This window comes from Neocloeon triangulifer, unplaced genomic scaffold, assembly GCF_031216515.1.
Source record: "Neocloeon triangulifer isolate White Clay Creek 2 clone unplaced genomic scaffold, ASM3121651v1 ptg000001l, whole genome shotgun sequence".
Lineage (NCBI taxonomy): Eukaryota > Metazoa > Arthropoda > Insecta > Ephemeroptera > Baetidae > Neocloeon > Neocloeon triangulifer.
Genome location: NW_026775544.1, coordinates 2486823 through 2501191, shown reverse-complemented (window position 1 = coordinate 2501191; position 14369 = coordinate 2486823). Strand labels below are relative to the sequence as shown.

Sequence of the window (14369 nt, the reverse complement as noted above, 5' to 3'; positions counted from 1 at the left end):
CGGTTACAAACACCACGCACTAAAAAATAAGCGGCCAGGCAACCTGTTGCGCACCCGTGTAAAAATGGTTGCATACGTGGTGCGACTTGCAGGCGCACAGGTTGCTGCTCTGGTAATTGAAGTGATTTCTGAAACGGAATTTGAAATATTTGCTCATTTGCCAAGTTAAATGGGGGATCATAAACAATGGATAAATTGAAATTGCAGTCAATTGCCGAAAGAAAAAAAAATCATACCTATAAAAATTACTATAAACTATATTATAATTTAAAATATTAATAATCGCTATTTATTTTTGGATCTTTTTTGATTGTGTTTTTGGGCTCAGTTGATTTTCACCCTTGATCTTGCGAGGCGTCTCGGCTCCTCTCTTAACAGTTCCGCGTTGTTAAAATTTAATTGCATGTGCGGCCGTCGACATTTCTTTAATTAAAGAAAAAAAATTCTAAAATGATCAGTCGGGCTTTAGTTGGTGGCCGAGCGCGAACACGGTCGGTGGCGCTAGCTCTCGCGACGCCTGTCCAATTTAATTTGTATTTAATGGAGGCCAATAGCCAATCGTGATGAGGGGGGTGCAATAAGTCACGTGGATGCCTTGGCTCGATCTATGTTTGTCGCCGGTCACACAATACCCCGCTGTACCGTGCGCCCGCAGAAAAACAAGCTTCCCGCGCTGCCCGACACAACGAAAAGTCCAAACACAATTTTTCACCGGATGCAAGAGGTTAATTTGTTGGAGATTCCTTTGTGTCTGCCCACGGCATTACACGCTTTTGACTTTTCTCGACCACGGATTCGCTCGATTAGATGAGAGCACAGTTGGATTTTGTGTCTCTCCGGAGAATGGGACTGAAATAACAAAAATAAAAAAGATTTGGAAAATAAAACGTCTTCTGTCGCGGCAGAATGATAAAGAAAGATTTGGCAATTGATGAAGCGGGCAGCACTTCCTTTGAGAGTCCGATGCTTGGACCCGATCCAAGCCCGGGCATTGTTTCGGGATTTCCAATCAATGTGTCTTGAGCCGTTCGGTATGTAAAAAATAATTTCGGCGTGCTTGCACAAGTCGAATTCCACAGGGATCAATGAGCTCGATGAAAAAAGGAACAAAAATTATTTAATAATTTCCAAAATAATAATTTGAAGTTAAAAAAATGAGAAGTTTTGAAATTTAGGTGGAATTTATCTGAGGACGATTTGATTTTGTTTTCTAGTGGCATCAGTTGGCAAAAGCTGTGTACTGATGTCATCTTTTGTTGTTCGGCGGAACGAGAATGTCTGTGAGAGGGGCCGCGTGCTCTCTGCTACCGTTTGACATTGGCATCGCGGCCAACGCACCGCTGCATCCTCGCACCAACTCCTCTCATAACCGAGTCTAAACACTCGGAATTATCAGCCACACCGAATTCAGCTCTTTGATGTTTGAAAGGAGGCCCACAAAGAAAAAACACCGTCTCCACCTAATCATCACATAACACTCCCAGAAACAAAATTCCTCCAAAATCAACCAGTTATTTTGTAGAATTCAGTTTCTCTTTCCACTCATTCTCATGCTCAAAACATTTACTTTGCTGACCTGTGTTTCTTCGACCTGCTGCTCGACGATGACCTCCTGTTTCTGCAGCAGGACAGTTGTGCTTCCGGTGTTTGTGGTCTCCACGTAGGAAGTTGAAGTGGTGGCGACGGTTTTGCTAGACTTTGATGAGGAGCTTATTGTGGAAACTTCGGCTGTGTTCTTTTCGATGACCTCCATTTTTTTGTTCAAAACTCCGCTGAGCTGCTGCATGAAGCCTGCAAAGCAAATCAAAATCAGAAACAAATTCATCAAAGGTAGAAAATATAAAATAAAAATTGAATAAAAGGACACGGTTGATTTTTTTTAATGAACAAAATATTAATTTGTATTTTTCAGATATCTAACAAATAACATTGGAGTGTTTGAAACCTTTCTCAATCCTAGGTCAGAAGTTGGCTTCAATTAATACTCCCTAGGCACTTTTTGATGCATTAAGCACTTAAAGAGTAACCCAGGAATTTCCTCAACAGCTGATATATTACGAGTCTTTTGGAGCGACTCCAAGCATTCCAGTTTTTTTTTTCAAATGAGGACCAGAAATAAAATTATATATTGGCCTAGTTTTGAAACCGTTCCAGATGCCCGCGCATTTTTATCCTGCCATAACGTTTTGCGATTATAGACTTATATTATGTGTCCAAAAAAAACCTATAGCTTTAATATACTTACCAGACTGCTTCATGGCAGCCATGCTGAAGTGCTGCTCGTACGGCATTGTCGTTGCGTTTTGTGATCCTTTCAATCACTCCATAAACCCAGCCTGTGGAAAATAAACAGAGTTAATATTCGGTCGTTTGATTATGTCTGAATAAATGTGTGCGAATATCACCGAGTGCAAATTTTTTCTGCAAATGACAGTAAACGACCCGCGGATCGTTTTGAAACCAAATCTTGTGTTTCGCAAACACACATTTCAAACTGGACAGCAGTTAAAAACAGTCCTCACTATTACTAACAGCCGCGTACCGCTCTAGGAGCTCGATGGAGATACGTCACTAGCGGTGGCCAGAAGGAAAGTCGTATTACAGAATGAGCTATTTTTACCCCAGCACTAGGGACAGCCAGGCGATTTTGTTAAAACACGCCCCACAAAACACCGCTGCCCAAGTTGATATCAAAAGAGATTCGTCTTTTTATGACTTTATTTTCGGCCCTTCAAAGAACTTTCAAAGGGAACAATGGAGTGAAAAATTAAGATGCAAAAGTGAAAGAAAAGTGTTGAGCGAAGAGGGTTTCTCACTCGAGCTTACTTGTTTACGAAATTTTGTTACGCCAGACTATTGGTTTTTATTGGGTTTTATTTTGTGATTTTACAGCTTTTTGGGTAAAAAAGTAAATTGATATTTAAAAATTAAAAACAAAAACCAAATCTTGAATTTCTTGAGACTCTTTAAATATTACATAATATTATAATATGTTAAATAATTTAAAAACATTCAATTTTAACTGATAAAAATTATTAATAATTATAAAAATATTTTATATTACAATTATTTCAAAATAATTTGTAACTTGATTGAAAACTGGCAGAAAAATACTTGTTTATATTGACCTAAGGTGAAAATATATAGGCCACGCTCTTTGAAAGACTGAAAGTATGAGAAAATATTTTGCACAGTCCCTATTGAATTATAATTTAAACTTTGCCTCCTTTAATACTAAGCTGAATTTTTGAACTTTATCTACTTATGAAAAAACCATATCCCTTGATCGTAATCAAACTTAATTTACACAAAAATCCCAATCGCTAAGACAGCACTAAAATATTTTCCTGTGACATTACTTTGCAAAATTGAAATTTTCCACCATTAACCTTGATCACTTTCAACTTACAGAGAGGTCAGAATCTTGTCCAGAGGTCACTTTTTGCTTCAAGTGAGAACTTGGCCGGCCGCACTCCCCGACCAGCAGCACACTGCAGCCAAATCAGCCAACTTGATTTCCCAGCTATTATAGCAACATGTCTGTGATTGGCTTGAAAATTGGTGAGAGTCGCTCAAAAAAGATTCGGACGCTTCGGCCGTGTCTCTCGCGGTCCAGGGAAGCTGCTGCTCTCTTTTGCCAAGACAATACACTTCCTATCCACGCCAAGTTAACAAAATTAAAAGAATAATTTTTTTCTATTGTTTTCTATATTAAAAGTTTGCCAAAATTAGCTCGTCAATTTTTTCCTTTTGGCACCAAATAATTTTCATCCTTTGCTGGGAGAATAAATTTTATATCAGATCACAATTGAATTAATTTAAAATCGTGTATTCTTTTTCTGTCAACTGCAGGTCAACTGTAGTCTAGAAATAGTTTTATACATTTAGTTAAAATATTTGGTTGCAGTTAAAATTCAATTGCATTTTTTTAAATCTTCTTTTGAAATCATTTTTTCCTATTCCTGTTTTGGAACTTGACTCGGAAAATAAATACTCTCAATTAAAAAGAGAAAAGTAAAAATGTTTTGTTTTGAATATATTAGGTATATTACAGTATATTAGTCTCTATATGTACTCTATTGATTGGCTTAATAAATAATTTGAAATTTTTAAATTTAATATAAATAATTCGGCATTGTTCCATATTTTTATCTAGCAAATAATAATTAATCCATGTGCAAAATTCAAAACCATTATTATAACGTTGTCATTAACGGTTTTGAGATAATGAGATACATACCCGAATTTTAAATTATTGATGGATTTACAATGTTGACCTGATCACTATCTTGCTCTTTCGTAATCTACAACTATAAGCAGGGATAAAAATTATTCAAACGCCGTGCAGTGGTGTCACCGGATGTGGCGGACGTGATCAATCCCACTTGTCTTATTTGTTTGCTATGTCGATAATAAATTTCTCAAACAATCAAAAGTAAAACCGTTTTGCCGCCTCCCTTTGTCGTCCAATGAAAGTGCGCCATTCGCCAGCGGGAAAGATTCTGATTGGTCCAGTCCGGTCCAACGCCGTGGCTATGATGAGAAATTCGGACGTGCTGTAAACATCTCCTGCTGCGTCTTTTCTCTCTCTCGAGTTTGCAAGCCATATTCTCTCGTTACACGCTTTTCCGCCACATCAAAAGATGCAGACCTCAATGCAGAAAATCTGCACCGCGATGGGAAGCCATCGCACCTTCCTTCTCGGCAGGTATGAGCGAAATTCTTGTACAATTCGATTGCCCCAAATACATGTGCTCGTGACTCCATTACTGACGCTCTCTCGCTCCATTGCTTCATTGTTTTTTCGCATTAGGCTAGACAGTCGATTTGACACTACCTTTGCCAAGCAACGGTACTGATGAGACTGATCTGTTCATGAAATAATCCAGTTTTTTGTTTGCTGTTGTTTCAGGAGCCTCAACGTTCAACAGACTGCTGGTCTGAAGAGGTCCGTTGAGGCTAAGCTTGGTATTCCATCGAAGCCAGTCAAGCCTCTGAGTGCCTTCTTCAGGTTCGCTGCCCAGCTCAGACCCAACCTGCTCAAAAGCCATCCTGATCTCAAGGCAACGCGTAAATAAAGAGGATTAAAAAAACCATGACAAATTAATATTTCAATTTTTTTTAGAGGTTTCCAAGGTTGCAGGTGTTGAGTGGTTGAAGCTGAATGCCCAGCAAAAGCAGCAGTATGAGACTCCGTACAAGAAGGAGTACAATACTTACCTGCAGGCCATGGACAAGTACAAGAGCAGTCTCACCGAAGAGCACAAAAGCAAAATCAATGAAGCAGAGCAAGAGATCAAACAAAAGAAGACTAGGCGGGAGATCAAGCAGGTTCGATTATTATATTAAATTTTTTAATTGCATATAAGGCTGACTGCTGTTTTCTAAAACTTCTGCCTAGTAGAGAAGTCAACTGTTCCAAATTGCTTCATCTTGATATTTATAACTAAAAGGCTCTAAATAATATTTTCAACAGAGGTCTACGGATAGAAAATGAGCAAAACTTTTGATCACGAACAAAATTTTCCTGATAAATAAACATTTCGTGGTCACGAGAAAACACTAGTTTTGGTTATAAATTATTCGGTTGCGAGAAGACATATTTTGTTTTATGACTTTTATGAGGATGAAAATCTTACTCTCTGAAGTAAAAATATTAACGAAACGTAAATTCGTTTTAGTTGCTTGGAGCAGAAAGTATTTAAAACCAAGAAAACACTGACCAAACTTTGATCGAGACGAAATTTTTTGATATTCATTTTGACATTTGCGGCCCATCTCGGCGCAGACCTCTCCTGAGGCCCCGCGTCTTGGCAACCTCCCCAGCTGCCAAGCAACGTTGAATCGTCAATTCCCATAAGGTTTAACATGGAGGGTTGCCAGGTGGCAGCTGGGGCTGTTCGTCAGAGGTCTTGCCATCTCTTCAAATTTAGTAATTTTCTTTCCATAGACTTGATTTGTGAAGAATCAACAACAACAATAATAATTTTTTGTACAAAAATTGATTCCGCTCACCTCTGTCAATTTCTAAGTGACTCGGTGCGCTTATTTACGGTAATTAGCAATCAAACAAATTTTTATATTTTGTTTTTTAAATGTTTTACTTTGACATATTGATAAGATTTTGAATTTTTGTTCGCAGAAAAGTGAAGAACTTGGTAAACCCAAGAAACCTGCCAGTTCCTTCATCCTATACTTGCAAGAAAATGCTTCCAAGCGAGGAGATACCCCGGTGAAAGTAAGTATAATCGCATTTTAAACATTTCCCTCATTTTTTATAAAATAATCTTCAGGATTGGGTGACAAAAGTTGGTGAATCCTGGAAGAAATTGAGTGCTGCCGAAAAGGCCAAGTATGAGACGCGTGGCAAACAGCTTCGCAAAGATTACGTCAACAATCTGGAGAAGTGGGAGGACAAGATGGTGCGCCAGGGCAACCTTGCACTGGTGCGCACTGGGGTGATGCATGCCAAGCAGGCCAAGGCCATTGCCAAATCCACCAAGAATACCTTGGTCAAGAAGCCAGCGGCCAAGAAATAGGAACACGCGGGGTCACATGGCTTGTTGGCCAGTGACCCCAGCAGCGCATTGGTCGCTGAGCTGGGGCCCTTGGACCAACCCCTCCCCTCCCCCAGCCCACAGAAGACTCTCATTTTGACCAGGGGCAGCACTGTCAGGTCTATCGCAAGTAAGCTCGGCATGGTGATGTCCGTGTTTGCTGCCCTGCTCGGCCTGCATGCTGTTCAAATCGGAAATTCTTGTGACCAAGACTGAAAGTTCATTAACAGATTTTTTGTTCATTTCGTTGTTCATCATCTAACCTGAAAATTTTCATCTCCATGATTTCATGTTTGAATCGTAAAGTAATCTCAATAATGGTTGATTTGTGTATTTGTAACTCAGGGCTCATGCAAATTGTTCATTTTCAATCACTAATTACCATCACATCTGTTTTTAACAGACATAATTAACTTTCTTGTGTGTGCTGGGGATCGAAGATAAGTAATAAGTAAGTGCCCGTATTCAAATAGTGGTAAATCATCTGATGATGCCTGTTCCTCCTGTTTCAATTAGCAACTGTTTGCTTGTCGCTACCAGAATCAAATTCAATTGTATCCTAAAAATGATTTAACAATTGTTAAATTTGCAGCTCAGATTTGGGATGGAGTATTTGTCGAAGGATGGATTTTGCTTTGGGAAGCTACTGATCAGTTTTTCTCTGATATTTTTTAACTTCTTTAGTTACGATCTAAATAATGTCTTAAAAGTTACTTGAATAGTTCCGTTGTCAAAATACAAAATAGTGATTTTTAGTGCCACGAATTTGCTATCATGATGATAATTGCATTATAATTATAATGGATACCTTTTGTTGAAAGGAAATACATAATATGTACCAAATTTGTACAACCGTACTTATTTTTTCAGCTACTTGCTAAAATAAAATTGCATTCTTAATAAAGGAAAAATAATAAATTTTATTTCAAATGCCAAATTTAATATTTAACATTTTGTTCATAATTAAATGGAAATAAATGGAACCATTTCCTAATTGTTTTCAATTTTAATTATAAAAAAAATGGTAAGTCACTTTATATTTTCCACTATCTCAACAATAATAATTCTTTTTAAACGCGTTTGCGTACAACATGCACTGCTGGAGGCTGGAGCAGCACTAAAATCAACAACTATAATAAAATTGTTAGCCTATTTGCCACAATCAACTTGTTGAGCTCAAGGACATTCAAGGAGGTTTGTTGTTGACCACTTCTCTGATGCAAACAAAAAACAAAACAAACTCCCTCCCTAACACACTTTGCCGGCAGTGAAGTAAAGTCTGAGCACATTTGGTATTTTCTTATGAAGAGAACGCAATATTTTTAATATCAAAATGCAAAATTCGATGCAGAAAATATTTACCTTGATGGGGAGACATCGCACCTTCCTTCTTGGCAGGTATGTATGCATGTTACATCATACATTGATGGGTATTCAAAAATAAATTTCCGATAAGATTGAGGGGGGCATTGGACATAAATTTTTTTTGGTTATGTATTGCTCCCCGTGAGCTTATTAGGCTATTGGGTTAGTTTTTATTAAAAAATCTTATTTGAACATACATAAATATTTCAAAGTGGGTGTCCAGAGTAACAAATTTTTTTCGTCCAATATGCCCCCTCAATCTTAGACTCGAAAATGCTCAAAATAATTTTGCTTCATAAATATTATTAATTTTATTCAGTTACAGGAGCCTTAACCTACAGCAGGCTACCAGTTTTGTAACAAGGGCCACTGAAGACAAATACGGCCTTCCTAAGAGGCCCATGAGGCCTACCAGCCCTTTCTTTAAGTTCCTTGCTCAAATCAGGCCTGAATTGGCTAAAACTCACCCAAGCAACGGTAATGAATTTAAATTAAAATTGAAACATTCCTTTATTGAAATTTAATTTGTCTGTAGAAATTTTAAAGCTTGCTTCAATGGAGTGGAAGAAGGTAGGTGGTGAGCAAAGGCAGCAATGGCAGAATGATTACAAGAAGGATCTTGCAGAATACCAACAGGCTGTGGAAAATTTCAAAAATCATCTCACCGAGGAACAAAAAAATTTAATTCAAATAGCAGAGCAGAAAGTAAAAAATGTGCAAGTCAAGAAGGCGCTTAAAAAGGTTTTTCAATAACTGGTTGATATAACATTGAAAAAATAATAATTTAGATAGAATTTCTTTACTTTTGTCCATATAACTGAATGGTTTGCATGCATTAATTTCAGCTAAGGAAGGAACAGAACAAACCTAAGAAACCATTGCCATCTTTTATGGTTTATCGGAACGAGAGTTTAAAAAACCGGGGAGATGTTCCCATGATGGTGAGATCTAGCAACCGTTTTTCTTGTGCAACTCGTTAGTAAAAACTTTACAAAATATATATATAGGAGTGGACGTCAAAAGTGGCCCAAGCGTGGAGGGAGATGAGCAAAGAGGAGAAAGAAAAGTATAATGCTGCCAGAAGAGAACCATTTAAAGATTACCAAGAAAAATGTCAGTTGTGGGAGGAAGAAATGATAAAAACGGGCAATGTGACCCTGGTGAGAGCTGCAGCGCTCAAGTCCATGCTTGAGAAAGCTTTAAAAGATATGAAGGGCAGAACCATTCGGAAGCAACCCAAGAGCTAGGTTTAGTGGTGATGAGCAAACCGCCAGCCAATCACAAATATGGATATTTATGTTGTGTTTGTGACTGAATGATCTGATTGAAGAAATTTGGTGCTTTGTTTCATTGCATTATTTTTCATTTATTTTTAAGAGTGCTGAATCAACATTTTGCCTATACTAATGCTGAATTCGCCTAACTTAATTGTATAAAATTTATTTCTAAATAAGAAATAATATGGTCACTGACACAGATAATATTGTCCAATCTCTGGGTCTATCGCATTTTTTCTTATGGGAAAGTGGAAGATCGGACAATATTTAGCAGTTGATATGCATCAGGAATTTTTTTGTAATAAAAAAAAAACAATAGAAAATAAGTGATAATTCAGAAATCAAATAAATACTTTTGTTCATTAACTAGAGAGATCATTATTTCATACAATAAAAACTTCATAGTTTGTAAAGAAGTGCGACGTTTGGCATGACTATATTATGTGGGCTTCAGTAAAAAAAACCAAAGGAGGTCCTATATTCTCACTATTAGTGGATTTTTTCAATGCTAAAGCAATTGTATTAATTTTTAAGGACTCCTTATTGACATATAGTCAAATCAAGTCTTTACAACAATGGTTTGTTAAATTTCCAATAATAGCCCAATATAGCTTCCATTATTGTAAAGACTTGATTTGACATGTCAATAAGGAGTCAAGCCATTTTCAGCTTTTAATATTGATTGCAGTTGCTCTGGTTGTCTGGTCTTACGTCAACCATGTAAATTTTCACAGCAATGGCAATTTGTTTCATCTAATTTAATTTTGACGCACACTGTTAAGGTTTAATTTATTCAAAAAATCAATAACAACATTACTCTGACAAAGGCTTTTTATTATTTATCACCATCATTGATAATTATTATAGGTAATTTTACAAGTTCAAGATCATCAACGTAACAAAAACAAATCGGAAGAAAGTCACATTATCAGTCCACATTCACGCAGCAGGAATTTTTACAATTTGCTAAGAAATGTCAAGCCACAGGAATGCAACGTGGCTGAGCAGGAAAATGAAAAGGTATATCGCCACATCGGAGGCTATTTCTTGAACCACACAAATAGTTTTGAGCAGAGAATGTGCTTTGGTTTGACTGATGCCGCTGAGAATGAGAGCCGCTCCCAACAGCCCACCAGCATTTTGACCGTCACTTGCTCGCATTATAACAAAGGGCAACTCCATAACAAGCAGTGGCACCAAAACCATCTGAAATCAAATATTAGGAAGATGTTATTTAAATGTGAAATACTGATTTCGAAGCAGGGGTCTGATTCTTTGAGACTAAAATTATGAGTTAAGGTATTACAGAATCAGAGCCCATGCGTTTGTATGAAAAAAAAATCAGTTTATCAAAATCTATCCCATTCACACAACATAGATAGTTAAATTGGAGGGACAATATAAACCCCATTTGATTTTCATCACCGTAAAAAGAATTTATTCCGATTCTTTTTCTTTTCTTAATGTTTGGCAAATTTTACATAGATTTGAAATCTATTTATATCACAAAAATCTTTTAATTCTTTCATTTTAACTTACTTCACCAAAGAAGTGTCCCTGGTCAAAGGCAAGAAGAAGACGGACAATGACGGCCAGCAAGATGACATGTAATTTTAATCTAAAGAATCTGTTGGAAGTGCTTGTAGGTTGTGAGGGGGGTGCCTGCAGAACGTCCGGCGTGACTTCTTCAGTCTCAGCAGGCGCGGCCACCTCAAACAAGGGTTCTTTGGTTGGGAGGTGTGTGGTGTGAACTTCTTTGAAAGCAGTTTGCACCCTTGGAGTTTGGACTTCTTTGCGCTGGACCAATTGGGGAATGATGGCAGGGTTGGTCTGCTCTAGCAACTCCACCGTAGGATGCACTGGTGTCTCTTCTACTCCTTTTTTATCTGAAGTGATAGAAATGCAAGATTAGTTTGAATTGCAATATCAACAGAGATTGTGAAACGTGAAACATATTTTATTTTCTGTGCAAAATATGAATTTTATGATCATGAAAATATTAACATTTTGATCGATTTAAATTTCTAAAATGAGATCATACTTTTTGATATAAACATAATCAGGACGTGTCTTGGTCCAGCAGTAATTAGTTGTAAATTTCTTTAACAGAGAACTTTGCTATTATTTTTAAGAACAGACTAGTGTTTATAAATCCCACTGATCTGATGATGATGATGTTGGAAAATGCAATAAAAGGCGAAATTTCCCGCAATCTGATGGACAAAAAACACACCTTGAACACCATCAGCACTCGCCGTACATGTTTTGACAGTCAGGCTGCTTGCGGCAAAACAAAAAGAAGGACATCTGATCTTGAGTCAACACGAATGAATTTTGAAGTATTCCAAATCAATAATTTATGTCAGTGGGCGTGATAAATAATAACAAGTAGGCTGCAGAGTGGGATGGTTGAATCGGTCGGTCGTAGAATTTATAATTAAAGTCTAATCGCAGTAATATTAATATTTATATTATCATAACAAGAGTCCTCTTTTGGTCGCACTTCTTGAACTCGGCAGGGCTGAAATCAGATGTTGTCAACCAGGTCGCCCTCCTCATCATCGCTAACGTCGTCGCCGAATTCAATGTCCTCGTCCAGGTCGCCGTCGACAAAGGTGACCGTGTCGTTGATCCTGACCGACTCAGGGAACTCGCCGTAGGTCTTGAGGTTGCGCGCCTCGTCCGGCGTGTACTTGAGGATGACGTCGCCCTTGGCGTCCTGGTAGTCGCGGAGGCCGATCAGAATGATGTCGCCCTGGTTGATCCAAACCTTTTTGCGCAGCTTGCCGCGAATGTGACACAGCCGCTTGCTGCCGTCGAAGCACATGGCCTCGAGACGTCCGTTGCCGAGCATTTTGGTCACCTGCGCGTACTCCTGGCCATCCTCTTTGAACACCAGTTCACGCTTTTCCGTCTCGTTCTCGTTCTTGCCTCTCCTCCGGTTTTTGCCTCCCTTTCCTTTGTTCTTGGGCATTTTGCGTGCTAAACTGACTCTTCAGACGCGATTCGAAAACACTAGCAATGCCAACAAGCGAAACTTTCACAATTATTCTGTGTACGATCTGTGTGCAATCGTTGCGAGTCTTGCTAGAAAAGACTTGTGAGACATGCCGGAAGTGACATCACAAAACACACGGCTCGATTGGAGTTCTTTTGCAAAATCGCACACAGATGGCGCCACTTCTGACGGCGCGAATTTTCAAATAACAAGTTCTCATTAATAAAATTAGTGAATTAGTGTAGATTTTCGCCAATTATCTATGATTCAAGCATGGATTTAAACAAATCATTGAATAAATCACAAAATATTACTCTTGATACAAAATATATTCAGCCTGCGACTCAATTGAAGATAATTTTAAAAAGAAAATTGTTGAATTATTTGCATCGGAAATATACAGCATTTGTTTGTTCGCGCTCAAACATCCAATTTGCGATAAAAGTTCGTGATGCATTTAAAAAATACTTGTTTCCTCACCGTTCTCTGAAATTTCCGTATCCGGATATCCTTTCAGTTTACGCATTCGTTCCTCAGAATTTTGCAAAATCCTCCTTCTTCTTGCCTCGCGGCGAGCTGCTGCATCTTTGTTGTCATCCATTTTTCTGGTATGGCACGCCCCCTCTACAGCTCTACACGGCCTTGCAAAAACTGAATTTCGTTGTCACTGATTTTTGCATAATATGCTTGTCCATGCACGTCTATATGCTTCTTCTTTTCATTATCAAATAGGATAAAAATAGTTTAGTAATCACAATAAAATAAATTATTTTTAAATTAACAAAATTTAGAAATAAAAATGTAAAAATTTGGAGAACTTTTGTTTTACAATTTCCATCTTTATTATTTGTTCAATATCCTTCATTTGAAATATCCCAATGTTACTGACAGGGCAGGAGCAACAGGGATCCAAATTATCCAATCATTTTCCCAATTAATTTAAACCTTGACAGCTTCCTGAAGCTCTCCGCTCTCAAGCATCTCTCGGACAATATCCAAGCCTCCTATCAGTTCTCCCTTCACCCAAAGCTGAGGGTAGGTTGGCCACTCGGCGAAAGTCTTAAGGCCCTGGCGTACATCTTCGTCCTTCAGAATATCGAATGTGGAATAATTTGCACAGATGCCATCAAGTATTGCCACTATTTGACGACTGAAGCCTGCAGAGTTAATTTTAATACATTTTATTTTCCTGTTGAAACAGAAAAAATTATTCTTACCACATCTGGGTTCTTTGGGATCTCCTTTCATAAAAAGCAGCACTGGAGCTTTGTTCACCAATTCTTTGTAAAATTCATTTCCTTTAGTACTGGATTTGTATGGGTAAGTAAATTTAACTTTGCCAGCCTGAAATAAAAATATTTTTAACTATTAATTAGAAATCGGCAATTATAGAAATCCATACATCTTTGTACAGCTTGACGGAGAGTTCAGCAATGTTTGCTCCATTCTCACTCGATCAACTTCAATTCCACTTTGAAAGATGATGAACGTGGGAACTTCCTTCACATCATATTTTAGAGCTATTTTTGGAGACTTTTCAGCGAGAACTTTGAAAAAGGTCACGTCCTGCAAGATTAAGAAAATTATCAAAACATTTTAGAAAATAATAATTTACAAAAATTATGGGGAAAATTACTTTGAAAGATTTAGCTGCAGTCTCAACGCTAGCAGAGAGAGATGCGTAGTTGGTCTCCCATTCTTCACAGAAGTAAATAACAGCTCTGTCTGATGCCCTGACAAATAATTCATAAATGAGGTTAATGAGAAAAGATAATTATGCAAAATAATCTTCTTACTGCAATGACTGATTGAGCTGCTCCTCCGAATCGATCGACTGAAGACTCATTTTGCCGCTCAACTGCTCGACTTTTATCAGAATTAAAAGCTTCAAAGATAAAGCCTGTGATTATGTTTGATGCTGGCTGGATATTTACTAATCGAATGGAGTAAAAAATGTTATAAATGATAATTTGAAGTTGTTGTTGGAGCCGCATCTATCGTGCAGTTCAGCGTTCAGAAATTCAGCAACTGCGGAAGTGCGGACGAAGTGGGTGTGTTTGCAACGAGATTCAGCCAATCAGAAAGCGATCCTTGTAAAAAAAAAAAAAATCGGTCAGGTCACGTGATGTGATCATCGTCAAGTCAAAGAAACGGCGGCGGACGGCGGATCAA

At 37.9% G+C, this 14369-nt stretch overlaps 5 protein-coding genes across 7 annotated transcripts in view; 1 reads left to right on the top strand and 4 right to left on the bottom strand.

Annotated features, from left to right (window-relative positions):
* LOC132201168 (obscurin) overlaps positions 1-3558 on the bottom strand; it is a 40751-nt gene extending 37193 nt beyond the window's left edge. The window contains exons 1-3 of one of the 2 annotated variants that reach the window (XM_059627118.1): positions 3410-3558; positions 2246-2336; positions 1577-1791 (exon numbers count right to left, since the gene is read on the bottom strand). In XM_059627118.1, coding sequence (XP_059483101.1) covers positions 1577-1791; positions 2246-2291 — 261 coding nt within the window. In that variant the 5' untranslated portion in view covers positions 2292-2336; positions 3410-3558. The remainder of the gene's footprint in view (positions 1-1576; positions 1792-2245; positions 2337-3409) is intronic. The other variant, XM_059627127.1, reaches the window with a different exon arrangement.
* A 965-nt stretch (positions 3559-4523) lies between these two features.
* Positions 4524-9565, top strand: LOC132192611 (uncharacterized). Its single transcript, XM_059612652.1, has 10 exons — positions 4524-4708; positions 4913-5070; positions 5126-5331; positions 6143-6238; positions 6294-6536; positions 7909-7955; positions 8248-8399; positions 8458-8663; positions 8768-8863; positions 8930-9565. Exons 1-10 carry the CDS (start codon positions 4644-4646, stop codon positions 9167-9169), a joined length of 1509 nt encoding a protein of 502 aa, XP_059468635.1. The 5' UTR covers positions 4524-4643; the 3' UTR covers positions 9170-9565.
* Positions 9566-10012: 447 nt separating this feature from the next.
* LOC132201196 (uncharacterized) lies at positions 10013-12802 on the bottom strand. 2 transcript variants are annotated; one of them, XM_059627174.1, is made up of 3 exons: positions 12678-12802; positions 10739-11085; positions 10013-10405 (listed from the first exon to the last, which is right to left on the bottom strand). In XM_059627174.1, the coding sequence occupies exons 1-3, from the start codon at positions 12796-12798 to the stop codon at positions 10166-10168; spliced, it is 708 nt and encodes a 235-aa protein (XP_059483157.1). In that variant the 5' UTR covers positions 12799-12802; the 3' UTR covers positions 10013-10165. The 2 variants fall into 2 exon arrangements, with proteins under 2 accessions (XP_059483157.1, XP_059483166.1); XM_059627183.1 differs by lacking the exon at positions 12678-12802 and adding an exon at positions 11241-11358.
* LOC132201216 (eukaryotic translation initiation factor 1A, X-chromosomal) lies at positions 11433-12317 on the bottom strand. The gene has a single exon (XM_059627207.1). It carries the CDS (start codon positions 12171-12173, stop codon positions 11727-11729), a length of 447 nt encoding a protein of 148 aa, XP_059483190.1. The 5' UTR covers positions 12174-12317; the 3' UTR covers positions 11433-11726.
* Positions 12803-13013: 211 nt separating the features above from the next.
* LOC132194659 (glutaredoxin-3) lies at positions 13014-14217 on the bottom strand. Its single transcript, XM_059616083.1, has 5 exons — positions 13994-14217; positions 13834-13930; positions 13610-13763; positions 13415-13531; positions 13014-13354 (listed from the first exon to the last, which is right to left on the bottom strand). The coding sequence occupies exons 1-5, from the start codon at positions 14041-14043 to the stop codon at positions 13137-13139; spliced, it is 636 nt and encodes a 211-aa protein (XP_059472066.1). The 5' UTR covers positions 14044-14217; the 3' UTR covers positions 13014-13136.
* Between the last annotated feature and the right edge of the window lie 152 nt (positions 14218-14369).

Excerpts from the sequence above, each read along its gene's own strand:
- LOC132201216 (XM_059627207.1), bottom strand. The coding sequence starts at position 12,173 with ATGCCCAAGAACAAAGGAAAGGGAGGCAAAAACCGGAGGAGAGGCAAG.
- LOC132201196 (XM_059627174.1), bottom strand. The coding sequence starts at position 12,798 with ATGGATGACAACAAAGATGCAGCAGCTCGCCGCGAGGCAAGAAGAAGG. Across the intron at positions 11,086-12,677 it reads TACGGAAATTTCAGAGAACG|ATAAAAAAGGAGTAGAAGAG; the intron begins GTGAGGAAACAA and ends CTATCACTTCAG. Across the intron at positions 10,406-10,738 it reads AGGGACACTTCTTTGGTGAA|ATGGTTTTGGTGCCACTGCT; the intron begins GTAAGTTAAAAT and ends ATTTGATTTCAG.
- LOC132194659 (XM_059616083.1), bottom strand. The coding sequence starts at position 14,043 with ATGAGTCTTCAGTCGATCGATTCGGAGGAGCAGCTCAATCAGTCATTG. Across the intron at positions 13,931-13,993 it reads CAGCTCAATCAGTCATTGCA|GGCATCAGACAGAGCTGTTA; the intron begins GTAAGAAGATTA and ends ATTATTTGTCAG. Across the intron at positions 13,764-13,833 it reads CTGCAGCTAAATCTTTCAAA|GACGTGACCTTTTTCAAAGT; the intron begins GTAATTTTCCCC and ends TTAATCTTGCAG.
- LOC132192611 (XM_059612652.1), top strand. The coding sequence starts at position 4,644 with ATGCAGACCTCAATGCAGAAAATCTGCACCGCGATGGGAAGCCATCGC. Across the intron at positions 5,071-5,125 it reads TCCTGATCTCAAGGCAACGC|AGGTTTCCAAGGTTGCAGGT; the intron begins GTAAATAAAGAG and ends AATTTTTTTTAG. Across the intron at positions 6,537-7,908 it reads AGAAGCCAGCGGCCAAGAAA|AAAATATTTACCTTGATGGG; the intron begins TAGGAACACGCG and ends AATTCGATGCAG.